The 27,030-nt window shown below is 54.1% G+C and overlaps 2 protein-coding genes across 5 annotated transcripts; one reads left to right on the forward strand and one right to left on the reverse strand.

Annotated features, from left to right (window-relative positions):
• Nucleotides 1-2,311: 2,311 nt before the first annotated feature.
• On the reverse strand, nt 2,312-9,975 carry RPL22 (ribosomal protein L22). The gene is made up of 4 exons (XM_025929232.2): nt 9,869-9,975; nt 7,960-8,064; nt 5,438-5,562; nt 2,312-2,513 (listed from the first exon to the last, which is right to left on the reverse strand). Exons 1-4 carry the CDS (start codon nt 9,878-9,880, stop codon nt 2,369-2,371), a joined length of 387 nt encoding a protein of 128 aa, XP_025785017.1. The 5' UTR covers nt 9,881-9,975; the 3' UTR covers nt 2,312-2,368.
• Nucleotides 9,976-13,110: 3,135 nt separating this feature from the next.
• Nucleotides 13,111-26,751, forward strand: RNF207 (ring finger protein 207). Of its 4 annotated transcripts, none has more exons than XM_086715517.1 (17): nt 13,198-14,175; nt 14,803-14,935; nt 15,962-16,106; nt 16,202-16,283; nt 16,361-16,436; nt 16,511-16,636; nt 17,049-17,095; nt 17,347-17,419; nt 17,497-17,565; nt 18,024-18,092; nt 18,187-18,284; nt 18,936-19,183; nt 19,219-19,448; nt 19,708-19,759; nt 20,086-20,203; nt 24,639-24,719; nt 25,538-26,751. In XM_086715517.1, exons 1-17 carry the CDS (start codon nt 13,985-13,987, stop codon nt 25,704-25,706), a joined length of 2,007 nt encoding a protein of 668 aa, XP_086571643.1. In that variant the 5' UTR covers nt 13,198-13,984; the 3' UTR covers nt 25,707-26,751. The 4 variants fall into 4 exon arrangements, 3 of the variants coding, with proteins under 3 accessions (XP_086571643.1, XP_086571642.1, XP_025768141.1); XM_025912356.2 differs by having other exon boundaries at nt 13,203-14,175; nt 18,936-19,122; nt 19,263-19,448; XR_015254404.1 differs by lacking the exon at nt 25,538-26,751 and having other exon boundaries at nt 13,111-14,175; nt 18,936-19,122; nt 19,263-19,448; nt 19,708-19,766.
• The last annotated feature ends 279 nt before the right edge of the window (nt 26,752-27,030 follow it).

Raw genomic sequence — 27,030 nt, forward strand, 5'->3', positions numbered from 1 at the left:
CTCAACACTTGGTTCTTCCCAAAAAGATAGGAAGAGAACACTACTCAGAAAAAAATCACCTTTAACCACTGAAACTCACAGGAAAAGGTGGGTGTCACTGACGCTTTTGAAAGAAAACCAAATACTCAACCTTTAGCCCAGAAATGGTACTGGTGACCAGAATCAGCTAAGAACAGGATTGTGCCAGCTTCCTATTCCATTGCTTTTATGAACGAAAATCTTGGCCTGAAACTCTCCATGACCCCCCTCCCCCCCCATTCCTGGGCTGTATTTCCCATGGAGCAGGTAGGTCATCAGTCAAGAGATGAAAAGGAAAGTGGTCTAAAGGTGGTCTGGACACAGCTGGCGTAACAGGCGTAGTGATTCAGGTTCCCAGGACATATCCTCCATCAGAAAAAGTCGTTTGCAAATTTATCCTCTCGGCTCTGGATCTGACCCGGAGAGTTGGGTCACGACCAACTCCAGACTCTCACCGAGGCACAGCTGAGGTAAAGAAAATGGAAATAAAGGACACATTTTCTTCTCAAGCTTAATGAAGACCAAGGTCATTGTTGGTACAGCAATTAGCAGGAAAAACAATCTGTTGCTAAATAGATTAACATGCCAATCCTTAAAAAAAAAAAAAAAGGCTTGCACAGTAATAGTAGCCATGTGTTAGCCACTTTAATATAAAATGTGATCAAAACTCAATTACAAGAGTTCAAAAAGGCATAGAAAAACCAATGAGTTTCAATTTTATTACAAGTTTTAAAATTTGGGAGCAGTTTGGGGAAAAAAAAAAAAACTATATATGCTAATTTTAGCCCAGGGTTAATTTTTTACAACCAAACTAAGAATCACTACAGGCGAACATCAATGCAACAAACAAGTACAATTTGCAAACCCAGGTCATAAACTTACTAACAGTTAACGATCACGATCACGGTAGGGACAGATCATGGTAGGGACTGTGGCCAAAACCCAGCTGAAGCCTCAGTTACATCAGAAAGAAACCTCGCCTTCACACATGCAAACAATTCTGCTTCACGAAATTTGCATAGAAATAGAAAATGCTAGAGCCTTTACCACAAATGAAATTGCAAAGATGCAACATGTTAAATTCAATCCAAGGAGCACCAAATGTTAAATTGGAGCAAAGGTAGGATTCTAATTTCCAGCTCCCCAACCAGCAGAGCCCAAGAATGTCAGGTGTAGAAATTAGCTGAGGGAAACTCTTTAAGAACATTTTACACTGTAGTTTTAAGACAATGCAGACATTTCTGCAGAATTGTTTAGATTTTAGAAGGGCACCATAAGGCATCAGGGTCTCTTTTCAAAGTCACTCCCAAATACTCTGGATTCTCAGTTGGCAACAACACATCTTTACAACTTAATAACCTTGCTCAGATCTCCAGCCTCTGCACACAAGGCAACGAAATCCCACTTTCAGTCTGGTCCTGCTTAATGCAAGTTTGTAGGACTGGACATTAAATCCAGGCATGGCCTAGGTGGCTCAGAAGTGACCATTCCCTTGGCACGTCCACACGTGTTTCCCCGTCTCCTCGGCTCGAACTGTCTCTCAATCGCTTCTCCTTCGCGCCCCACCCCCGTGACAAGGCTCCAATCCCGGCCAGATGCACAGGTCCATCTCTGGAAGCTCTACCACCGCTCAGCTCCAGCTCCCCCTGCTGGGGGCCAAAGGGACAGTTTGTTGCAAAGAGTTGTGGGAACAGTTTTTATTTACAAATTCATTTTTGTGCACTTTTACTTTTAAAACCTGGGACTTTTATAAGCACTCTCCAAATTCTTTCCTGAAGAGAATACGCAGCGGTGGAAAAGGACATCCTATTTCTACAGGAAGAAAAAGGATGTACATATAATTGTGTGCATCGAGTAATTTGTAATCAAAAGGTGAAGTAAATGCCCCAGAACCTTGCATTTTTATCGACGCTGCCCTGTTCCTGCAGGAAGCGAACCTCAGAGAAGTCACTGGTTTTGCTCTCAGTGGATTAGACGTCCCAATGTTTGTATACCTGAATCTTTTAAGAAAAGCACCAGGTAAAACGGTCACACCTTTTGAAGTAAAATAGTGACTAACTGAAGTGCACACACCTCCACACCCTTTTACCACCTGCTCAAGGTCAATTCACGGGCAGTTCCCTTAAAGGAGGTTATTTCTATTTTGGTATTATTGCCACAATAACTAAAGTTTTTAAGCAGGAAAAAAAGGTCTAATTACAAATAAGTGAATGGCAGCCCAAATGAAGCCCTTTTACTATGATTTCCAATTTTCTGGTCAATCCACACTGCAGTGATACAAGGAAAACCACCATTTTGGTTCCCAAGTTTTATTGAAGAACTTATACAAAATATTTCAGATAAAGGAGTTTTAATCCTCATCTTCCTCCTCTTCCTCATCTTGGTTTATCTGGAAGTAACGCAATTCGTAACTCTCTTTGCTGTTAGCAACTACGCGCAACCAATCACGTAGATTATTCTTCTTCAAATATTTTTTGGTGAGATATTTCAAATACCTGCAGAGAGAGAACACTTGAGAACTCACCACAGGGCTCCGGCATCTCCAACAGTCACCTGTATAAAACCTGTGCATTCAAACCATCACCATTCAGGGTGTTCTCCCAGCATCCAAAAAGGGCAAAGGTAAGGCCGATATACCCAGCCAAGTTTCTAAAACAAGCATCAGCCACATTTCATCTACACTGGCAATGAGGACAGACAAGGAGAGGTCACAGTTGTCGGTTAAACACAGCAAAACGCCTATGAAGTGGTTCTTAGTGACCACTGGAGAAAGATACCATGGTAGTAATGACACAGTTAAGCACCCGATCTTAGTACCTTTTACGGAGAAATCACGGGGTTCCTAATGAGCTCCAAGTACTTCCCGCATCTCACCTCACGGATTCTAACCTCTTTCTGAGGTTGTTCGGATGACGGGGATTGTTTGTCACACACACTCACTCCCGCCAGGAGATGCTCACCACCCAACTCCTGGGAAACAGGACGCCACCCTGCCACTGCCCTTGCTCCGCCTCTGCAAGTGACGGCACTCAGTCCTTTCAACCTGTCAGCCTGACTGCTGGCGTGGCCTGGGGGACAGCTAAGCAGTCACCACAGCAAACTGCTTAAAAAACTGGCTATTTTTATAAAGGCAGCAACCGGCTTCTGTGCTCAACATCCCAACTGCCCAAAGCCTGCAATCGTGTTTCTTCTCTCACTTGTTTACTTAGGAGGCCCTCGGGCATCTTCCCAAACCCAAAAGGAGAAGAGGGAACAGAACACCAAACTAAGTCCCGGCTGGGCAAATTTACCTTTCCAAGCCCCACTCTCCCCCTCCATGAAATGAGACTCCTGATACTTACCATCTCTTCAGGCTGTCACAAGACTACGTGAGACACACAGGCAGACCGGCAAGGACCCAGATAGGAACGAACCAACAAACTCACCACCTCCAGGAGATGAGTACCGCTCAACAGCGTTACTTACGCCAACAAAGCAATCTTCACAAGGATGTGAAGATCTCAGTTCAATCCTATCCACTTTCCCCTACATAAAAATAAATCAATTTGGTCGTTCCATCTAAAAAGTATTCTTTTCTGGGGCGCCTGGGTGGCGCAGTCGGTTAAGCGTCCGACTTCAGCCAGGTCACGATCTCGCGGTCCGTGAGTTTGAGCCCCGCGTCAGGCTCTGGGCTGATGGCTCAGAGCCTGGAGCCTGTTTCCGATTCTGTGTCTCCCTCTCTCTCTCTGCCCCTCCCCCGTTCATGCTCTGTCTCTCTCTGTCCCAAAAATAAATAAACGTTGAAAAAAAAAAAATTTTTTAAAGTATTCTTTTCTGCCATTTACTGTTTCTACCATATTGTATTCAGGTGAGGTGCTTAATTTGAAAGTCCAGGTGGCTTAAAATTTTTCATGATTTTTAAATTAAACCGCCTGGGTGGCTGAGTTAGTGTCCGACTCTTGATTTCGGCTCAGGTGATGACCTCCACTGTGAAGGCAGAGCCCGCGTGGGATTCTCCTCTTTCTGCCCCTCCCCCACCCGTGCATGTGCGCACATGTTCTCTCTCTCAATATAAATAAAAATTTTTTTTTAAATTTTCTTTTTCCTTTTCTTACAATAGGATGTTGGAAAACTAGGTAAAAAGCTACAGAAGTGCGGAAACAAGAAAAAGTCCTAGATTAGGAATACCTAGAACACTTCAAGAAAACTATTACCATCCAGAAAGGAAAGCGATGAAGACAGGGCCCCTGTCCTCCTGCACTGGGGATGAACAATCTGTGCAAATGGAAAAGGTGTCAGGAGCCATTCTCACAGCCAGCCTGGTAAACGTTGGGGACAGGTCACAGATCATAGCATCACCCCCAGGAGCTCTGCAAAAGCCCAGTGTGTTGCAGGCTTTGTACAGCCTGGAGGCCCTATGGTTGCACCCATCTCTCGTGTTATCAAACCTCCTTCTGGGGGTGCCCGGGTGACTCGGTCGGTTAAGCGTCCAACTTTGGCTCGGGTCCTAGTCTCACAGTTTGTGAGTTCGAGCCCCACATCAGGCTCTGTGCTGACAGCTCAGAGCCTGGAGCCTGCTTTGGATTCTGTGTCTCCCTGTCTCTCTGCTCTTCCCCTGCTTGTGCTCTTTCTCAAAAATAAATAAACAAACATTAAAAAAAAAAAATCTCCTTCTGCACAAGTAACTGAACCAGGCAGAGTAGGAAGTCACCTCTTGACTGATAATAATTAAAGCTAAATGCAAAAGCTGAATTATACCAAATTCGTCCTAACACACCTTCAAATTTCCCATTACTTGATTCAGTCTGATTGAAAGCTCCTAAGAACATGCCAGGCTCTGGCCTAGGAGCTAGGTATAAAGCGGTTCAATTCCTTACAACCACCATACAATACTGCAGCGCAAGCGAACTGGGGTCTCCGACTTAGAAAAATGGGCCCACAATGGCTTCAGTCTAAACTGAGATCTCGGAGTCCTCAGCCAACGATACTGGCACTTACAGGGAACTAAAAGTAGAATTAAAAATGAAAGCACACTGATCGTGAACACCGAAGAAGGTAGAGAACTGTCCTATCGCTGTGCTGTGCACCTGAGCCCAGTACAACACTGCGTGTCAACTATACCTCAATAAAAGAAAAACGAAAGCTCTCCACTGATCTACAGGGAAAGGAGGCAATATTCTCATTTTCAGTACTGTCTAAGCAAGTCTGAGCATCTTTATTGCTTGAAATACGTTAGCCCGTGAAAAACAAAATTTTTAAAACTACCAAAATTGAATGCTTTCAACCCCCACAGGAACATTCATTCAGTGCCTCCTTGCACTGGACCCTGTTCCAGGAATTAAGGGATGCAAGCGAAAAACAAACGGGGGCGGGGGGAGGGGGGTGTGGGGGCGGGACTCAGAGATGGGAGGCTGGCAGGTAGCACTTTTCTGTCCCATACCTTTTGGAAAAAGGCACCTCAGAAGTGACCGTAATCTTGCTCTTGCTCCGTTCGATGGTTACAACCCCTCCACCAAGATTCCCGGCTTTTCCATTCACTTTAATTCTCTCTTGAAGAAACTGCTCCTGTGGAAATCGTCAAACCGATCAATAAGTGAAGCGACAGCTTTGCCCACTTGTTTTATGCTCTTAATACTGAATGAAGACTTGTTTCTCCTATGTTCAGTCTTCAAAAAAAAAAAAAAAATTACAGCACATATTTAGCTATTAATATGAGGTCTGAAATCTAAGAATGGAAATTAGAAGACAGCACTACTCAACTTTATTTACATGTGGGACATGAAAACATCCCCGCATGAACACATGTGACTGCTTCCACACAAGGTCAAACAAATGTGCCTCTACACAAAAGGCTTGACTGATGAGTCAAAAGTAAAGAATAGACAGGAAACCTAGGGCCAAACTGTTACAAAGTACAGACAATTCTGAATCTAAGGAGTATAAAAACAGTGCTCTCAGTACCATGAGAGGACATAAGTCAGTCTTCAACCTAGTAGTAGGAGCAAAACATAACACAGACCAAAACAACTCTACATCAGCTCAGGGGCCGTTTGCATGGCACAGCAGAAGGGCAACAGCCCAGGAGCCCAGAAATGGCACTCTTGGCAAAACCCCTTGGAAGCCTGGGACCCACCTCCATGGGGTGAATTCAGGGGTCTTGGTCAAAAAGGAGGACTCCGGGGGTGCCTGGCTGGCTCAGTCAGTGGAGTGTGCAACTCTTGGTTGTGGGGTCAAGACCCACATTGGGCTTAGAGCCTACCTCTTTAAAAAAAAAAAAAAAAGGGACAACTCTGGTTCTCTTGCTGTTACAAATGATATGAAATCCCTCCAGCCCCAAATCCCTACAATCCTCTATTTAAAAACTCCAAGGTGGGGGGTGCCTGGACAGCTCAGTCAGTTGAGTGTCTGACCCTTGATGTCAGTCTGGGTCATGATCTCATGTTTCATGGGTTAGAGACCCACATCGGGCTCTGCTCTGATGGAGTGGAGCCTGCTTGGGATTGTCTCCTCCTGTCTCTGCCCAGCATGCACACACGCACTCTCTCAAAAATAAATTTTAAAATACATACATACATACTCCAATACACTGTACATTAACTGAGGACAGAATAGAGTGACTAAGTCAGAAATCTTGATTTCTGCATCTTAGACTCGTTTGTTTTTTTATCCTAAGAAGGTTCTAGAAGAAAACAATTACACACAAGTGAGTGTAAAGGCAGGGAGAGAGAAGCGATGCCAGGGAAGGGCCAACACAGACACAAGCTGGAAGAGGCCACAAAGGTTAGGAGGGAAAGGTGGCCACAGGGAAGAGAAAAGTGTTACACAGAGACTGAGGAGCCAATTAAGGGACTTCCCGCAGCAACAGAGACACAAAAGGCATCACATCACACAAGGCAGGGACACACAAGAAGTTACGGGCATTCACTGTTGTTAGTGGCCATAGGCTGAACCTCTAGATTTTTTCACCTGAAAATTATTCTTGTTGTAACATTATCTTTTGGCAAAGAGAAGAGCAAATGGGAATTTAAGAGCCTCTGCACAAGAAGTCTGAATTCTGGGACGCCCGGGTGGCTCAGTGGCTTAAGCGTCTGACTCTGGCTCAGGTCATGATCTCTCGGGTTGTGATTTCGAGCCCCGAGTCGGGCTCTGTGCTGACAGCGTAGAACCTGCTTTGGATCCTGTCTCCCCCCGACACACGCACACCCTCTCTGCCCCTCCCCTGCTCGCAGGTACATTTTCTCTCTCAAAAATAAGTAAACATTCTAAATAAATAAATAGATAGATAGATAGATAAATAAATAAATAAGTCTGAATTCCCCAGACAAGGCTACTGAACAGGTAAAGAGTAAACTGCCAAGTTGCACAGTCAAAATATGGCAATGAGGTTAATTTTTCTAGGGCCAAATATGTGGGGTAAAATATCAATACAAAGCGGGATATGGAGAAAAAACAAGCTCCAATTACAAATCAGCAAACAGGATATTTTAATGTAAATACTGAAGCCCTGATATCTGATAAAAAGGAAAGCCCAAAGAAACGCTGCCATCTGTCCAATACCCATAGCCCAGCAGTCAGGCCGGGTGGAGACAGCCCCTTACTCTGTGCGGATCAGGGCCCAGTGCTTATGCTTCAACACACCAAGGTGCCAAGCGGGTACCGGATCCAGTGGAGTTGGCCGTTTCCTGGGAACTCGGAAGTAAATAAAACCACTTTTGGAAACAAAAGGAAAGAGGCAAAAGAAACTGAGGCAGTTCCCTACCATTGATGTTTACTCCTCACCACCGATACACACCAAAGAAAGCGAGACTTAAAAACAAGTAACTAGACCAACTTCCGGGCTGTGTGGAGCCAGAACCAGAGATGCCCACGAGCAGGAGAACACAAACGTGCTCCAGCAGGTTTTCTCAGCAACATCTCAGAAGGTCCCTCCCTGTCCTGAGTGGCAGCAAGGGTGTCACTTACGAAATTGGCAGCGTCCATGATTCCGTCTTCTACAGGGTGGGTGCAGTCCAGAGTAAACTTCAGAACTTGCTTCTTTTTTTTGCCCCCCTTCGCCACAAGCTTTTTCTAAGGTGTGCAAACGACACACAGATGAAGGCACAACCGGTATGCCCCTCCCCCCAACCACCAAAAACATAACCGAACCGAAAATGCCTGAGATGGAAAAGCCCACACAAATCCAAAATCCGCGAAGCTGTGCTCGCTTGCTTGCGGGGGTCGCAAGAGACCTGCCCTGAGGGGTGATACCCAGAAGGCTGCTCTGTAAGCTTAGGGGCCGGGAGTCATGCCCTTTTGAGGGGGAAATTCTGTTACTCTTACTTGCCCTTTCCAGCCTCCCCCGTCTCTCTGGGCATGAAAAGTCTGCTACCTTATGAACCACAATAAAAGGAACATTTTCTTTTATTTACCATAAAACTTTAGAAATACGGTTTCAAGAAACAGTGCATACTTTATTCCAGGACTAGGGCAAGCGTACAAAGTATGCCTTGCATATCTAAGACACATTGAATCCGAAATGAGTACTTGTCCTAACTCTCCAGACTAGGGTCCTGATCCGTTTAACTGCTCACCTACCTTCTTGAAGACCACAGTGGGAACTGCACGTCCCAGCAGCGCATCCACCCCAGCAGGGACAAGAAAAAGACTCAAACTTTGGTTCTAATTACAACACTACTGTCGATTTCTAGGTTTTGATTTAAATCATCAGTCTGAGCACATCCTGCAAGGATCCAGTCCGTTTACTCTCACAAAGCTCAGTCTTCTCCCTCTGCAAACTCCAACATCACTAAGAAAAGCACCTGTACGACCTTACCTAACTACTTGCAGCTCCACTCTAAAAGTTTTACAGACTCTAAAAAGACTTTTCCAAGAACACACCTGGTCCCCCTTCACGTTTAAAAAAATTTCATCTACCGTTTGATTGGTTCAACTTGTCCAACATTTTAGCTACTCCAAAAACCACGGATTTCTCTTTAAGACGTCTCTTCCTGGTAACCTAAAGGGATGCTTTAAGATCCAGTCCCGGACATACACAATCAGCAAGTAAAAGACCTACCCACAATGGGATCCACACCTCCCATCAAGGTTTTAAATCAAAGGCATACAAATGCAGAGAGGTATTAAAAGCCTGCCCCGGCAGAAAAGAGCAGGTAAGCCGAAAATGTTAACGGTGTCCCAACAAAAGGGAGGCAGGAAAACGACTTGCTCGAGGCAACATGTGAGGAGGGCGAGCTGCAGGCCGAGTGACACGAGGGCGCCACACGGCCGGTCCCAGCCCGGCCGGGGCTGAATGGAGGTGGGCCCTGCCCTCGACCAAAAAAAGTCTCTACAGGTGCGCCCTGAGGAACTGCTTCCTCCGTGAACACTACGAGGGTCCTCAAACCCAGGCCCCGCTCTGAAAGCAAGCCGGCCTGACACCTTCCGTGGACATTCCCACTCGTCTCCAAGTCCCGGGTGTAGGTTACCCGGATATGCGACTCCCGACAGTGGCAGGTCCCCTTCCTCTTCCCCGCCCTCCGCCCAGGTAACCAGGCCCAGACCCTGGCTGCCTCACGCCAGCCGGGCTCCCCAGGGCCCTGGCCGGCCCAGGCTGTAGCCTGTGCGCCCCAGCTCCCGGCTGGCCGCAGACAGGGGCCCGAGCCCGAGCCGCGGGCTCCGCAAACTCCGGGGCTCCTCTCGCGCCCCAGGCCGCGGCCTCCTCCGCCCACAACGTGCTGGGCCCGGGGCGGCCCTGGCCCGCTCCCGCCGGCCTGCCAGCCCAGCCTGGGCCGGGCTCTGCAGAGCGCCGTCCCGCGCGAGCCGGGCAGGAGCCGGGCCAGCGAAGCCCACGTGCTTGCCCCAGAGCCGAGGCCTCGCGCGGAGCCATACTAACCACGGGCGCCATGGCGGCAGCGGAGGCAGAAAGGGAGGTGGGCGCTCTACGCAGACGCAAAGAGCTCGCAGCGCGCAGAGCACGCAGGCCTCAGGCCGTACCAATCGCTCGGCCACGCCCCTCGGCCGCCACGATTTCGCCCTGTTTTGTACGATCGGGGAGCGATTGCTTTTCCCTGAATGCAAAGCCCGTCCTATCGCAGGCCTTGGGCGGGGGGGGGGGGGGGGGGCGTGCTGAGGAAGGAGGCCCTGTGGCCTGTCCCACTGCAAATGATCGGAGGGGGGAGCTAGACTGGATGAGCCCAAAGAGAAATAGAGGGTTCGCTCTACTTTGGAAAGTTTTGGAAAGAGAAAAGAAATAAGGAAATTCACTAACCCATAGATCACCAGCTAGTGGTATGGGAGTAGAACCCACCAACTTGGGGAGTTGAGGCCTTTCTGGTCCTGGGGTCCTAATGCCCAAGAGCACTTTGGCTTCTTCCTACTTGAAGTGCCCAGCCTTGAAGCTGGTGCCCAGGGGCTGTGTCTCCCAGGGCTAGCCCTCCATGCTGCAGTCAGGTACACTCTCCAGTTTGACCCCTTCGCCATCTCAAATACAAGCCGTCCACCCTCCGATCATCACCACCTAGCTTTCCAGCGCGTGCCTTCTAGTTTCCCAGTTCCAAAAATTCTGTGCCAACACTTCTCAAACTGGCACGTAGACAGGAATCACCTGGGGATCTCCTCAAAATGCAGATTCCAATTCAGTGGGTCTCACTGGTTTGAGATTGTGCATTTCCCACAAACTCCCAGAAGATGCTGCTGCCGGTGGTGGTCTATGCACCCCAAGCTGAGTAGCAGGGATCTGCAACCCCCGAACTAAGATCCATTGACAGGACTGCTTTCCACCCACCCTCACCCCACTCTTGTCCTCACCAGTTACATCCTAGGGTCCTTCGTTGTAATCACCCAGCTGCATACACCCTCCTCTCCCTTCCACCTGGTTGCAGTGGCCTCCCCTGGCAGAAATCCCATCCTGGCTTACAAGGGCTTGGAGGAAACCCAGTGCACTGACTGGTGACTGGTCTAGGTTTAAACTCAGGCCTGTTGTGCCAGTTAACCACATACCAAACCCACCCTTTTATTCTTTTTTTTTTTTTTTTTTTAATGTTCATTTCCTTTTGAGAGAGAATGTGCAAGTGGGGGGAGGGCAGAGAGAGAGAGGGAGACAGAGAAAGACAATCTCTTCACACCAATTTTCTTGGAAGAGTTGCCTCTCCGTGGACTGTCCTCCCATTGTCCGTTAAACCCACTCTGGTCAGGCTTTTGGCCCCCAGCTATCAGGACAGCTCTCATCAAGGTCACTGGTGATGTCCCCCTGCTAGGGACTGGGGTCAGGTTTCTGTCCTCCTCTTCTTGCTTCCTTAGCAGCATCTGACACCGTGGGTCACTCCCTCCTCCTTGCTGACGTTTCTTGGGGGGTGGGCAGGACTTAGGGTCTCCTGGTTCTCCTCCCACTTCACTGGCCACTCCTTCTCCATCTCCTTACTGCTCCCTCCTCTTCCCTGGACTGAAGGGCTGCAGGACACAGAGCTCCCTTCATCTTTATCTGCACTTGACCTTTGGTGTGACCCAAGATCATGCCTTTGAATACAACTCCCCAAGTCTCTGTGTGCAGCTTCCACCCCTCCCTGGACTCCTGACTCACAACCAGTGACCTCCTTGATATCTCTAGTCTAGAGTGTGGAGTGGACCACCCTCACCCCCATGACCCCCCTCCCCCTCCCCCTCCCCCTCCCCCCCCCAACCCCGTAACCCTTACACCCACCTCCGTCCTCAGCCCCACCTAACCCCTGAGTTCCTGAGTCTCCACGCACATTGGTCTACTTTTCTTTGCTTGACATTTATTCCAACTTCTGAGACCATATGCTTGCTGCTCCCTCCACTTTGAACTCTTTCTGGCTTTTCTTGTGTCTGATCGCTTCTCATCCTGCAAGGTCTCGGGCTCAGTGCCTGTCTCTGCCCGGGATTACCCAGTGTACCCTCAGCTCCACCCCTCCCAGCTGCCCTCCTTCACATCATCCTGATAATTTTCTTTGGAGCACTTAGCACTGTCATTATTGTCTGTCATAATTGTACTTGTCCATGTTTATACTTGGCTAACCGTGGCTACTGTGGTCCCTCCCATGTGTATGACCTATGGCAGCTGCTTACTAACAGATGAAGACACGAATCAATGGATTAAATAAGCCCAAGTATTAGGAAGGGACTTCCATTTCCTACAGCCCCTCCAGAAGGAAACTCCTGCATAATTCGCTTATGAAGTATCCTGTAGTTCTGTATATCAGTTCTATCACTTACTAGGGTAACATTTTCCACCTTCTAAGGCTGTTGTCTGGATGAGTTCATACAAGTAAAAGAACTTTCAATAGTATCTTGTCCACAACATTAGCTATTGTTATTACAGTTCTTGTGGCTTAGAGCACAAATAGAACCAGGGGTAGAGAGGGGTAGAACAGGTCGTTTAGGGGCACCTGTGTGACTCAGTCAGCTGAGTGTCCGATTCTTGATTTTGGTCATGATCTCTTGGTTTCTTGGATGACTGTGCCCAGAGCCTGCTTGGAATTCTCTCTCTCTCTCTCTCTCTCTCTCTCTCTCTGCCCATCTCCTGCTCGAGCTCTCTCTGTCTCTAAATAAATAAACAAACAGATAAATAACTTAAAAGAGAGAGAGAGAGAGAAAGAACAGGTAGTTTATACCTAGAATTCTTTTCCTTTCTCCCATTGTCAAACTCCTATTCATCCTTCAAAACCCAGCTTTAAATATTATCTCCTAGCTTTAAAATATTACATCCTAACTGATAAGATTTTATCCAGCACCTTCTGTGGGTCAGTCTCTGGGCTTGATTCTGATTTCAGGAGGGGCAGAGACAGAGGCTGCCTTCCCAGAGCTCAGGATAACATGTGCAGAGAAGGTAGCAAATGACCCAAGCATGGCCCGCACTCTGGAGAAAATAACACTGGGATAAACAAGGACCGGCCTGGCCGTGAACAGCAGAGGGAGCTCTGCCGGAAAGGCTCAGAAACTCCTCTCCCTCCCCAACCCACCCCTTCTTTGGGGAACTCGGCTGGTGATGGGGTTTGAGGCCTTCATTACTTAGAAGCCTAGTAGGCTCATTTCAGTTCATTAAACTCTCGCGCATCACCGAGGGGCAGGCTCTGTTTCACCCAAGCAGAGAGGCTCTGAGAGGTCAGTCTCTTGGCCGAGAGACTCCAACCAGCCAGAGGCCCGCCTGGGATTCCAGGCCCTCCCACGCGCTGTCTGCGGAGCGGCGGCCGCTGCTCTCTGGCGCCCCCAATTGGCTGTGGAGGAACTGGGGACCCGCACACCCACTCGTGTCCCAGCCCCCGTCGTCCGGGAGAGAGCCGGCCTAGCCAGAGCGCCTCGGCACCCCTGCGGAGCCCACAGTCGGGGTCCTCCGGCCTAGCCCTGCGCGGCGCTCCTGCGGTTCCGGGCTCCGGGCTCGGGTACCGGGCGGGAGCCAGTCAGAGCCTCGGGCCCTCGCGCCGCTTGGTCCTTTCCAGCCCCCGCGTTCCCGCCTCTGCCCTCGGGGCGAGACGCGGAGTGACCGTGGCCGTGGCGGGAGCCCTCGTCGCGGCTCAGCGGCCGGCCTGGGAAGGGTGCACGGGAGCACCGTGCCCGAGCAGTGCTGCGGTCCAGCGCGGAAGGGGTGTCGCCTGCAGGTCACCCAGAGGACACCGGGAGGGGAATTCCTGGGGTGGGAGTGAGGCGAGGTGGGCGACGTGGAGGCAGGGGAGGGTAGACGTTGAGTAGGACGCATTGCTCGGTCCTGCGGCCTGACCTTCCGGGGCCACCAAGGGGGTGCTGGAGAGGCGGGGAGCGCGCAAAGGGCGCGACCCCTCCGCACGCCTGCTGCCGGTTCTCCCCGCCCCGGGCGCTCCAGACCCCAGCCCGGGCCTAGGTGGTCCCCGCCCCACGACCGCTGGACGCCCCGTCGGGGCGGGGCGGGGCGGGGTAGACGGGAGGGAGCCGCGCGCGGGCAGAGGGGACGCGCGGGCTCCGCGGCCGGCTCCCCGCACCGTGCACGCGCCGCCGCCTTCCTGAGCTTTTCCAGAAGATGTCGGGAGCCATCTTCGTGCCCCTGGAGGGCCTGGGGGCCCCGGACGCCGCGAGCGGCCACCCGCTGGTGTGCCCGCTGTGCCACGCACAGTTCGAGCGCCCGTGCCTGCTGGACTGCTTCCACGACTTTTGTGCCGGCTGCCTGCGGGGCCGCGCCACCGACGGCCGCCTCGCCTGCCCGCTGTGCCAGTGAGTGCCCCAAAGCCCAGTGGTCGCCCCCCACCCCCCGGGGAGACTGGCCCCGTCTAGATGCGGGGCTAGGTGCAGGGAGGGCAGGGCTCTGACTCCCGGCAGAGGCCGCTGGGAGAGGCTGCCCCCAGCCCGCACCTCTCAGCCCCAGAATGCGGGCTCCCGCCCATTGTACAGAGCAGGTTAACCGAGGCCCGGAGTAACTGGCAGAAGCCCTCCCCTAGAAAGCCAGGAGGCAAGAGGAAGGCTGTGCAGGATCTCAGCACAGCAATCTAACACTGACAGTAATTCACTTGGGGGATCCCTTGAGTATTAGATCAACAGAAGCAGGTTATGTTGGCTCAAGTTACAAGGGCTAGCCCTAAGTTTGTGCAATGCGATGAGAAAGGGTAGAGGGGAGGTGTCCACCTCTGAAACCCCAGGTCACCAACCCCATGGGCCCCCATGATTCGCCCAGGATGGGGCAGAGTGGGGGACAGGGTCAGAATGAGCACTGGGTGAGATATTTATAGCAGATGCCAGCTCCTATTTTTAGTTCCAGCCTGAAACGTGGGGGGGGGGGGTGGGAAAGGAGATAAGGAGCCATGGGGAAGGGGCATCTGGATCTTGGCTGCAGCTTCTCCACAGACACCAGACGGTGGTGAAGGGCCCCAGCGGGCTCCCTCCTGTGGATCGGCTGCTGCAGTTCCTGGTGGACAGCTCAGGGGATGGCATGGAGGTGGTGCAGTGTGCCAACTGTGACCTGGAGTGCGGCAAGCAGGCAGGGAGGCCTGGGGGTGGGGGGGGGAGGGGGAGTGCCTGGGGGTGGAGAGGAGGAGTGCCCCACATGTCCTTAGAGGAGTATTCCCTCCCTGGATTTTCCAAAACCTAAGTCACCCTGGATCCCAAATGTGGGCCCCGTTTTACAGGTGGGAAGACTGAGGTCCAGGACAAGTGACCTGAGGCACTAGCCAGATAGTGGCAGAGGTTAACATCATTCCATTGGGGGAGGGCTTACCAGTCCCCAAACTTGGGGTGGAGTTGGGATGGCCCTTGAGGGCTCCTACCTGGGGAGCTGACCAAGCTACCTGTACCCAAGGGGAAGTGAGGACAATGTGCTGTTGGAGAGGGGTGTTCCTGCCCCCCTCCCCCAGTCTAAGAAAGAGGAGCAGAGGCCAGGCTTCAGGCTGGGCTGTGAACGTGAATGGCACGAGGGACTCTGGCTTGTGAAGGTTGGATAAGGTATTCCAAGCCCCGGGAGGACAGCCCTGTGGGGCCAAAAGCTCGGGATGTGCTGGGCAAGTGAGAGCCGACAGTTCAGGAGGTTAGGGGTTGGAGGTAGGGACAGCATGGAAGGCAACGGCCTTGAATGCCAAAGTAAGGAGTTGGGTCTGTGCTTACACAGCCATTGTTGGGGTCAAAGCCACAGTGACAGTGGGAGACCTGGCCTCTCAGCCCTAGGTGTTGCGTAGGGGAAGGAACCAATGGGCCCTCCTTCCCTCTCCCAGCCAAGTTGTGACACAGATGGCCAGGGTGGGCACCGTTACTTGGCCACTGTTGAGGGTGCCAAGGAGGGCTTGAGAAGCCTTCAAACACGAAATTTTGTTGTAGGTAAAATGTTTCTGCTCCCCCCACCCCTCATCTGTAAACTGGGTATATTCAAGCGTCATGATTACCCGGAAGGGCTGCATTTAGCCGCGTGCCTGCCCCAGGCTCAGACTGACACTCTCTGACACGTGCGTGCTCAGGGACTCAGGCTCCTTGGCCCGTGGGCAGGCTGAGGCTGCGCTCGGTCCTCTGTCCTTAGGACGCAGAGACCACGTACTTCTGCAACACGTGTGGGCAGCCGCTGTGCGCACGCTGCCGCGATGAGACGCACCGGGCACGCATGTTCGCGCGCCACGACATCGTGGCCCTGGGCCAGCGCAGCCGCGACGTGCTCCAGAAGTGCAGTGAGTGCGGCGTGTCGGGTGGGGGCCGGGGCCGGGGCCGGGCCGGGCGGGTCTGCCCGGAGCCCTCACCTCCGTCCCCGCCGCCCCGGCCGCAGCGCTGCACGCCGAGCCCTACATCATGTTCTCCACCGACAAGAAGTCGCTGCTGTGCATCCGCTGCTTCCGGGACATGCAGGGGTGGGTAGGGGGGAGCGGGAGGCGAGGGGGTGCCGGAGGGCAGCCGGGAGCGGGGCTGACGCGCGGGGTCCCCGCAGGGAGAGCCGGGCGCACTGCGTGGACCTCGAGTCAGCCTACGTGCAGGGCTGCGAGCGGCTGGAGCAGGCGGTGCTGGTGAGCGCGGGGTGCCCAGCGCGCCGGGGCAGGGGAGGTGCGCGCCTGCCGGGCTGAGGCCGCCCTGTTCCCAGGCCGTGAAGGCCCTGCAGACGGCCACACGGGAGGCCATCGCGCAGCTGCAGGCGATGGTGGAGGAGGTGCGGCGCAGCGCGGCGGAGGAGGAGGCCGCCATTCATGCCCTCTTCGGCAGCATGCAGGTGAGGGGTAGTGGGGACCCGACAGCCACAGGCTGAGCATCCTCATCAGCCACGACCCGGTACCCACAACACCCCACCTCCCGCCCGCGTGGAGTTTCCGGTGTAGCAGGGCAGCCGCGCATGGAGTTACTTAATGACAGTGGCCAGGAGAGTTCCAGCCCCAGGCTGGTGCCAGAGGTGCGGGGTGGTGAGGGAACACTCCCCGCCCCACCCCCCACCCCCGGGGGAGCTGCTGACATTTAGGGTGAGGGCACCAGGACTCCCAGGCAGTAGGGGGCAGGCAGGAAGAGCCAGGAGGTTGGAGGGACAGCAGCGGAACCAGGTGTGTGGCTGGGCCCCAGGCGTGGGGGAGTGCTGGGCCGGGAGGTGGCGGGCTGACCGCACCCAGTCAGAAGCAGGCCATCCCTCCCAGGACAAACTGGCCGAGAGGAAAGCGCTCTTGCTGCAGGCGGTGCAGAGGTGAGTGGTGGTGGGGTCTCCACTCCCCGTCCCTTGGCCTCCATACACCTATCTCCCCGCCTGGACCTAGGCAGACCCTGCCCCACCCTGGGGAGCAAGACATCTGGGCGAGGAGGGCCGGGTGGCTCAGGGCGCCGGGGAAGGATGCACAGAGCTGGTGGGGAGATAGAACCTCCCTGTTCTGAGCCCCCCCCCCAGGTGGGGGTGGGTGGCACTCCCCTAGGAGTTGAGGCTGCCTGCCCCTCCCCCAGCCAATACGAAGAGAAGGACAAGGCCTTCAAGGAGCAGCTCTCCCACCTGGCCACTCTCTTGCCCACCCTGCAGGTAAGGGGAGCTGGGGGTACAGGGCTGGGCACTCACCCCCCCACCCCGCCATTTACAGAGCAGTGTCCCTCCCGCAGGTTCACCTGGTCAACTGTTCATCCTTCCTCAGCCTGGCCAATAAGGCTGAGTTCCTGGACCTGGGCTATGTGAGTCCCCCTGGCTCCTGAGGGGTCTCCCTCTCCCCATCAGAAGCCCACCCTGCACACCCAAGACTCCCACCTCGAGGCCTGGCAGCCTGCCACCCGGGGTCTGGACCAGGGCTCTCTGCGGCTGACCTCCTCCTCCTCCGCACCATCATCTGCAAACCATTCAGGGGCCAGCTGAGTCCCTTTTAAAAGGACGGCGAAGCCTGGAGGGGAGCGGGAGCCTCCACTCCGCCCACAGTGTGGGGTGTCTACTGAAGTCCGGCTCCCCCCAACTTGCCTGTGGATTTGGGGGCTGGGGTGGCGTGGGGGTTCTGGGACAGTCCCAGGGAAGGGACTCCAACACGTACCAGGTGAGTGCCAAAGTCAGCCTTGCCCTCGCGGCGCGGGGCCTCACTGTCCTGCCCCGCCAGCCCCCCTCCCCCGCTCCCGGGGGCCTGAGCGCCCTCCTCCCGCTGCAGGAGCTGTTGGAGAGGCTGCAGGGCATCGTCACGCGGCCGCAGCGCCTCCGGCCAGCGCAGAATAGCAAGGTGCGGGGCGGTGCGGGGCGGCGCGGGCTGGGGGGGCCGGGGCGGGGCCGGAGGGGGCGAGGAAGCCGCCTCACCAGCCGGTCCCGCCGCCCAGATCGCCAGCGACTACCGCGCCGAGTTCGCGCGCTGCCTGGAGCCGCTGCTGCTGCTGGGGCCACGCCGGGCGCCGGGGGCCGGGGCCGCCCCCAACACGTGAGCAGCTGGGGGCGCCCTCCCTGCAGCCGGGGCGGGGTGTGGGGGCGACACGAGGTACCCGGTCGCGGTAGGGACAGGCTGCCTGCCGCCCTCCCCAGACGGAGGGACCGGAAGCCCCGGGCAGACCTGGCAGAGCAGAGCCTGGTTAGGGAAGGACAGAGAGGACCCGGGACTGTCCCCAATTGCCGCTCATTTCCTCCGCCACTCGGCCCCCGGCGCCTAGGGACTGAAGGGGAGGGGCAGCTTGGGGTAAGGCCTGACTTCCGGGCCTTAGTCTGGAGAGCCAGACACCCAGGAGGACTTAGGAGAAATGCCTGAGCTGGATGTATGTGCCAGGGACCCTGGGGACCCGGTCAGGGGAGACTGGGCGTCAGGTGAAATGCCCAGAGTCCCGCGGGTGAGTGAACAAAGTTTATTATGCACCAGCCCTGACACATCTGGATGGACCTTTTCCTGTACATCGACATTACCCTGGATTTTTTAAAACACCATGCTGATGTCCTTGGTCTTGGGTGCGCCTTGCGCAGACTTTTTCAAAGTTCCTAGGTGGTTCTGGGGTGCAGTCCCGGGGAGAGGCTGAGAGCCTGGAGAAGGGGAGACCCTCCCAACCCCCCACATCTGCATCCACACTGGCTCTCTCCCCCTCAGGCTAGCAGCGAGCTCAGGCCCCAACGTGCTGATGGGGCCCAGCTGCCCTTCCCCAGCGGGAAAGATGCTGGGGTCACTAATCCAAAAGCCCACGCTGCACCGGTCCATCAGCACCAAGGTGCTGCTGGCCGAGGGTGAGGATACACCCTTTGTGGAGCACTGCCGCCACTATGAGGACTCCTACCGGGTGAGTGGGGCCAGGGACCTGCAGGCTGGGAATGTCCCCACCCCTGCCTGCCCAAAGTGCAGTGGCCAAATCGAGTCCTGACCACCTGGCCTGGAGGCTGTGCCTCTGCTGAGGCACGCTCACTAGGTGTCTGTGCACAGCGCCTGCAGGCAGAGATGCAGAACTTGAAGGACCAGGTACAGGAACTGCACCGGGACCTCACCAAACACCACTCGCTCATCAAGGCGGAGATCATGGGAGACATCCTGCACAAGTCCGCACGGGTGGACGCGCAGATCGCCTTGGAGTACGCCTCCCTGGAGGGGATGAGAGCGGTCTTCCAGGAGGTAGACCCTCCCCGGGCGCTGAGCCCCTTGCAGCCCCACCTGTCAGGCAAACAGGGGAAGGAGAGAGGAGGAGGAGCTTGGCCTGGTCCAGCATGAGGCCCTCGTGTGGCAGGCTCTGGAATGAGGCTCTTTGCTGCCTGGAACCCCGTGACCTAGCTGGGGGTGCCCTGTGGACCTGAGTAGCTACAGGACAGAAATGCCACCAGTGGAAATTCCAGCTGATGACCATGTGCAACGTCCAACTCCCTTTCTCTTTCAGATTTGGGAGGAATCCTACCAGCGGGTAGCTAACGAGCAGGAGATCTACGAAGGTCCCAGGCAACTGCTGCTGGGTGCACCCCCATCCTGGAGCTAACCCACGTGTTAGCAGGGGCAGGAAGTCAGTTACCCACTAACCAGATACAGACTCCCAGGCTCCTCCCCTTAGCCCTTGACTTTGCCTCACGATTGCTAATGCCCCAAAATGATTCATGTGAGGTCAGGATTCAGTAAACAGAATACCTCCACAAGTCTCACGATGCTCTTTAATTAAAGAGGCAATCGATGACGTAGTTGGGATAGATACGTAGAAGGTGTGAGCCTGACAAGAAGAACCTGAAGCCAACAAGACCCAACGCTCTGGCATTGGCCCCCACAGCCCAGCTCCGTGACCTTCTCCAGCTGAAGCAGGAGAATGCCTACCTGACCAGCATCACCAAGCAGATCACGCCCTACGTCCGCTCCATTGCCAAGGTGAAGGAGCGACTGGAGCCCAGGTGAGAGCAGGGGTTGTTCACAGGGGAGCCAAGACACTTCTGAATGTGTGTGGACAAGGTGCCATACGTGCAGAAGAGCTCCTTTTAGGAAGTCAGTGGGCCAGGTCACGAGGGTTTACTCAGGGCATCTGGGCAGACCAGGTGCTGGACATCTCTCAAAGACACAGAATGAGTTGGCTGCTCGGAGTTTCTGCTTTGAGGCACAACATTGCCCACCTCTAGTCCTCAGGAACAGGCCAAAGCAGAAGACACTTCTTAGGGGTGAAATGAGGGCCCTCAACAGATCCAGGCAGCAGGACACGGAGGAGAGGGCAGAACTGCCTCACTACATGGTTAAGCCAAGTCTAGGCTCTCAGCACCATACTTGGGCATCAAAAGGTGTTACAGTGGCAGAGGGATGTTGGTGGCAGGTTCTCAATGTGCTTGTCTCTTGCATCACCTGGTTCCAGGGTGGGCTGGTTGCCCTGTAGGTCTGACCGCGGTCAGCCTGAAGTCTTTCTCCACCACCCTCTGGGGGACTCCCGTTGCCTTGCCCCTGCACCCTTCCGTGACTCTTTGGAAAAGGGTGCACAGGAGGTACACATTTTGGACAGCACAAGTCTGAAATGTCTATATTCTGCCTTTGCACTTGGCTGATGGTTTTGCTGGGTATCGAATTCTAGGCTGGAGGGGTGCCTGGGGTGCTCAGTTGGTTGAGCATCTGACTCAATTTTGGCTCAGGTCATGATTCCAGGGTTGTGGGACTGAGCCCCTCACCAAGCTCCTGGCTGAGTGTGGAGGCTGCTTGAGGTTCTCTTCTCTCTTCTCTTATCTCTCTCTCTCTCTCCCTCTGCCCCTCTTCCCTGCCCGTGCTTGCCGTCTCCCTCTCTCAAACAAACAAATAAGTCATGAAATTCTAGATTGGAAATGATTGTCCTTTGAAGGCATCACTGTATTTCCTTGCTTCCGAGATTGTCTTTGAGAAGTTTGAAGGCATTCTGACTCCTAATCTTTGTGATGAGATCTACTTATTCTCTTTCGAAGCTTCTGGAATTTTCTCTGGTCCCAGCATTCTGAAACTTCACACTGGTGAGGGTCTACTTCCATCCATTAGGAAGGACCTTTCAGTCTGTAAGTTCATGTGCTTCAGGTTTTTTGTTTTGTTTTGTTTTGTTCATTTTGAGAGAGAGAGAGAGAGAGCAAGCCAGGGAGGGGCAGAGACGGAGAGAGAATCCCAAAGACGCTCAGCTCCTTGTGCAGAGCCCAATGTGGCATTTGAATTCAGGAACTGTGAGATCATGACCAATCTAACCAACCAAGCCACCCAGGTGCCCCCATGTCCTTCAGTTTTGACATGTCTTCTTGAATTAGTTGATTTCTTCACTTCTTCTCTTCCTGGAATCCCTATTATTGGACCATTGGCTTTCCTGGGCTGATGTACCTCCTGGGTACTTTCTTCTTTGTCTTTCTGCTGCACTGAGAGATTTCTTTTCTTCCAGCCCTTCTGTTGAGTTCATTTTTGAAGAAAATTCCCAAGAGCTCTTTTTAAAATTTCATTGTTTTGGGGGGCGCCTGGGTGGCTCAGTCGGTTAAGCGTCTGACTTCGGCTCAGGTCACGATTTCACGGCCTGTGGGTTTGAGCCCCACGTCAGGCTCTGTGCTGACAGTTTAGAGCCTGGAGCCTGCTTTGGATTCTGTGTCTCCCTCTCTCTCTGCCCCTCCCCTGCTCGTGCTCTCTCAAAAACAAATAAAAATGTTTAAAATTTGTTTTCCATTTCCAAGAGCCCTTGTTTTGTAACATGGTCTTCCCCCCCCCACCCCCAACACACAGCATTCTGTTGTTTTATGGACAGTCTCTTACCCCTCCAAGGCTGACAAGTGTTTGTTGTTTCTTTCTCCCTTAAGTCTCTTTCCTCCAAGTTTTTGTTTAGGTTTCCGTCTTCTGTTTTATTTTATTTTTATTATTTTTGGATTATTTTATTATTTTTTTTAATGTTTATTCTTGAGAGAGAGAGAGAGAGAGTGGGGGGAGGGGCAGAGTGAGAGAGGGACACAGAATCCAAAGCAGGCTCTAGGCTCTGAGTGCACAGCCCGACTCGGGGCTCGAACTCACAAGCCGTGAGATCATGACCTCAGACGCTTAACCAACCGAGTCACCCAGGCGCCCCTCTCTCTGTCTTCCATTTTAAGGACTTTTCTCAGGCCATCCTTGATCGTGTGCTCATATTAGGGGTGGGGGGCAGAGGGGGCAGGCCAGAAACTCAGAGCTTCACTGCAGGGGGGTGGGGGGACCAGGGTGGGCAGTGCTTTTTTCCTGTCATTCCCCAGTGTCCCTCCTGGCGGCCGCTATGTGGAGCATTTGCAGGCAGCCCTGGTTTTCGTTTCCCACCCGTGTTGTACCCTGGTACCTTCGCAGAGACCAACCCTTCAGGGGGCTGGGGTGGGGGAGGGGAGGCCGCTTGGCCGTGGGGAGCTTGAGGCGGCCCCCTCCCTATTTCTGTCCCGTCCTCCCTGGTAGAGGCGATTCCGTGGTGTGAAGGCAGTAGGGTCGGGCGTGTCCCGCGTCCGTTCCAAGCTCGGGTTTCTCCCGGCTGCTGAGGTTACCACTGACCCTCCAGCTTCCAAAACTGTGGTGTTACCCTTTTCTCTCCTCAACCTGGAGAGGCTCCTTCCCCTGTTGTTTTGGCCCCTTTCCTGGAGATTTCGTGAGTTTGAGGAAGAAGGAAAACTAGTGTGCGGTGACCGTGTTCCTCCAGAACTGCCAAGCCACCTCTCCGGTGACTATTCTGACATGCGCACGGAGAGGCGAAACGCAGCCTGGCCTCTGCACAATTGCGCTGAAATCCCTGTCTACCCGGGACCAGTTGCCGCGTCGGCTCCGAAGCTGCCGTTCCGAGTCGCTTGCTCCGCAGACGGCGTGATTCCGTTTATGAGACGTTTATGAAACGTCAAAACCAGACAGAACCACCTCTGGCATTAGCAGTCGGGATGGTGGTCATCCCCGGGTGGGGGTGGGGGGCTCTGGAAGGAGGAGACGTTCCGGGTGCCACTGCCCCATTTGTGCAAGCCACGTGCCTGTCCCGAGCCTCGTTCTTAGAGTTTGCGCACGTTTCCTTCTGTGTGCTGCTTCGGCGAGGAACTAGCTTCAAGGACGTGCTCCTGCCCGCCTGTCTCTGGGGACGTGGCGCCAGCGGTGGGTTTTGGCAAAGGGAAAGGAGGAGCTCAGGCTGGAGCCCAGCTCCTGGAGGTTTGGGGGGGCGGGGGAGGCTGGCTGCCTCTGTCCTTTTTCATGGCACCATTTTCCAGCATCTGGCGTTGCTGCCTCTGCTTCCTCCTCTCCCAGTGCCCGCAACCCGCCCCCGCCACCCCCGTCCCCACTGAGCCCGCTCCTGTGGCCTGTTGTCCTCCGCGACCTCTGGCTGCAGCCCTTGGCCTCTCCTGGCGCTCAAGAGCAGGCCACTGTCTTCACCAGGCTCCTGTCTTGCTTCTGAGGCAGCCCACACCTGTTTGCCTCCTGCCCTTCAGGCTGTCCCTTTACAGACTGGCCGCTCTGCCACCTCTGCTCAGTGCCCAAGTGTCAGCTTTCCGCAGGGCTCAGTCCTAGAGCCTCTCCCCATCCCACACCCTATGCTTAAGGGGCTCCATCTGGTCCCCCCACTTTAAAACTCCAGTGTGCCACTGACCACCCCCGAGCCCTCCCCAGTATAGGCCCCCCTGGGTTCCAGACCCCTCTCTAGCTGCCTCCTCCTGGGGCGGGGTATGTCTCCACTTGGACAGGTCATGGGGGCCTCAGATCCCACAATGGCAGAACCCCATTTCCTCCCCCAAACGTGCCATTGTTTGTACCCCTCGGGAGTGGCATCACATCCGCCCAAGTGAGAAGGCCAGGGGGCCTTCTGATTCCTTTCCTTCCTTCGCCCCATTTCCTACATACCCTGAATCCTGCTGACGTAACTGTCTCTGCCCACTGTCCCCACGGCAGCCCCAGGCCACGCCACCGTCACTGACCCTCTCTGGCCCTTCTAGGGTGTTCCACAGCTAGTGGCCTTCTTAGAGCCTAGAGTTCCCATCACTCCGGGGCCCAACAGCCCTTTTGGGACCCTCCCTGTCCACCTCTGACCACGGCAGCCCCTGGCCACACCCCAGTCATAATGGCCTTTCAGTTCCCCAGAGAAGCCAGACCGGATCCCCCTTCCCAGATTGTCCCAGGGATCCTGGGACACGCAGGTGTCCGTTCCTGCCATTCCCCACCACCTGGCCCCGCGGTGCCTTCTTCCCAACCACAGCACAGCTGCCGTCCCCGGGAGCAGCTCTGGCCCTCAGTAAACAGCTGAGACCCAAGCCCTAGGCAGGCCCGAGTGCCTCATTCAGTTTGGTCTTGTCCGAAGAGGGGGCTGAAGGACAGTGACTGGCTCTGCTGCCTTCAAGCCTCCCAGGAACGGTCTCTCCCGCACAGGCTTCAGGTGCCCGCGGGGGAACAGCTGGACCACCTACAGAACACACACGAGGAGGACGTCAGTGCTGAGACCCAGGCCAGGTAAGGCGAGTCTTTCCAGCCGATTTGATCTCAGAGACAGGTCCCGGTTTTCTATCCCATTTGGTCCAGGCTTGCCGCTGACCAGCTCTAGAGCCTTGGCTGGGTCTGTTTGTAAAACACGGGTCAGAGGGGTTCTGAACCCGAATGGCGGCTTCATAGAGGAGACGTGACCCGCACTCCAGAATTGCAGATGGCCACGGCTGCTGCCTGCACCACTCATGCCACTGAGGGCTGCTGGCTCATAGGCATTTACACCAAGTGAGTCAGATTCACTTGAATGAGGAAAAGTAACTGAGGGTTCTCTCCTCCAAGTGGGAGCATCACTAGTCACTGGAACCACGGGGTTTGCCAAAATCCTTGCCAGAGAAAGAGAAGAATGTATGGTAACAGATCCGTCACCGTCACGAGCTGATCTTGTAGTATTTTGCTCTCAGTTAAGCCTGCTGCGCACGGGGCAGAGACCAGGGCTGCAGGAGACCAGAGCTAAGAGAGCTTGGAGGGCACAGAGCACCTGCCACGGTCTAGAGTGGCTGGTGACAGAGCAGAAACTAGTCTCACCCTCCTGGGCACCACGCTCGGCTCAGATGCGTCAGAGGACTGTCCATTCAAAGCTGTTGTCGCGAGCCACAGACATAGCCTGAGCCGATGTTTGGCAACTAAAAACCATTAGAGACGAGAGGAGAATCCTTTAGGAGAGAAGGTTCCGGTTCACCCACTGGTGTCGTCCAGAAAGGCTTCCCATCCCAGGAGCCATGCTGGTGCTGGCACACAGTGAAATGGGGGGTGCCAGGCAGCACTCATGCCAAGTGTCCCTTTAGGAATGACCCGGTGAGTGTCGCAGAGAAGAGAGAGATGTCAGAACCCAGAGGGAACAGCCGGACTCCAAACAGCCTCAAAGAAGAGCCTCCACTGAAAAACAAAGACCCTCACAGACCCAAACCGAAAAATGGGGGCGAGGGCCCAACACAGAGAGAGCGCCCGACTTAGCAAACGGGACTGGTCCGGAGGGGTGGGCATTTCACAGCACGCAGGTCAAGACTGGGATATTTAAGAAAGGTTATTCCCACCAGGTATGTCTTAAGGGGTAATCACCAATCAGCGGAAAAACCCAGACACTCCGACCAGTCCTAATCTCAGATTCTTTGGCTTAAGTTTCACTCTTCCCTGTGTTTGCACTGCATGAAGTCTCAGTCCTCCTCATGGGGACTGGGGGCGACGCCCCAGTCCGCCTGGAAAGAGTGAACACGTGAACGTGCCGTGCGAGCCCCTCGCTGGCCTGGCACCTCCTTCGCGGGAGCGCCAGGCCCTGCCCCCGTCAGGGGCCGTGCTCAGACAGCCCTGCCGTGCCTGCCTCCCAAGAATTCAGGGTGTCCTGAGCCATGGCCCCGCTGGGAAGTTCCAGCCGGTAATCTGAGCACTGACTCAGCAAAAGGGAAAACTGTCACTCCCGTTTTCTCCTGTCAAGGAGGACTGAGCTGCCAGGGCAAAGGAGAGGCGGCCAGTGGCACGGGCTGCAGGAGAGGGTCAGTACAACTTCCCCACAACTTTCTGCTGCTTCTCCAGACAACGGTCACTCTCGTGTTCACCTTCTACTGGTATTACTAAAGGACGACTCAGAATCCTTTCTCCAGAAATTCCTACTCCTACATGGTGTCCTTTCTATCAAGCGTAATTTCATAAATGCTTTAAAGAGGAAAATTAACCCAGATGACCTAAAATTTTAAGTTTTTGAGTTAAAATGTCCACACAGTCACATTTGAAGGAAATATCCAGCTCGATGTGGTGGTTCAAACAGCAAACGGATGGGGCGCCTGGCTGGCTCAGTCAGTTAAGTGTCCAACTTTGGTTTGGCTCAGGTCATGATCTTGCAGTTCATGAGCTCAAGTCCTGCATTGGGCTGTGCATTCGGTGGTATGGAGCATGCCTGGGGTTCTCTCTTTCCCTTTCTCTCTGCCCCTTCCCCACCTGCACTCTCCCTCTCTCTCTCAAAATAGATAAATAAACTTTAAAAAAAAAAAAAAAAAAAAAAAAACAACCACCAAAAAACAAACAGCAAATGGCTTCCATGTGCCAGGTAGGGCAGCACATCAATCCGTGAAAATGTCACGTCAACATCCACCGTTCTGCCCCTGCGTTCAGAGCACTGATTTCCTCATTCCAAAGCCTAAACCCATGGGAGCCTAAAAGGCAGGAGGAACTCGTCACAACAAACTGGCTACAAATTAGAATTCAAGACTGAATTGAAGGGGCAAAACACATCTGGTTTTATGCTGTAGGTCCCGGACATTCCTTAGCCAGTGACGACGTGATC

This window comes from Puma concolor, chromosome C1 (genome assembly GCF_028749965.1).
Source record: "Puma concolor isolate L17-30 chromosome C1, mPumCon1.1.hap2, whole genome shotgun sequence".
NCBI classification, from domain to species: Eukaryota; Metazoa; Chordata; class Mammalia; order Carnivora; family Felidae; genus Puma; species Puma concolor.

What these genes read in the sequence shown, in the direction of transcription:
- RPL22 (XM_025929232.2), bottom strand. An exon ending in TCATGGACGCTGCCAATTTC is followed by an intron (nt 5,563 to 7,959) that starts GTAAGTGACACC and finishes CGATTTCCACAG; the next exon opens with GAGCAGTTTCTTCAAGAGAG. An exon ending in GAGGTGCCTTTTTCCAAAAG is followed by an intron (nt 2,514 to 5,437) that starts GTATGGGACAGA and finishes CTCTCTCTGCAG; the next exon opens with GTATTTGAAATATCTCACCA.
- RNF207 (XM_086715517.1), top strand. Translation starts at nt 13,985, where the DNA reads ATGTCGGGAGCCATCTTCGTGCCCCTGGAGGGCCTGGGGGCCCCGGAC. An exon ending in ACCTGGAGTGCGGCAAGCAG is followed by an intron (nt 14,936 to 15,961) that starts GCAGGGAGGCCT and finishes CTCTGTCCTTAG; the next exon opens with GACGCAGAGACCACGTACTT. An exon ending in CCCTCTTCGGCAGCATGCAG is followed by an intron (nt 16,637 to 17,048) that starts GTGAGGGGTAGT and finishes CATCCCTCCCAG; the next exon opens with GACAAACTGGCCGAGAGGAA.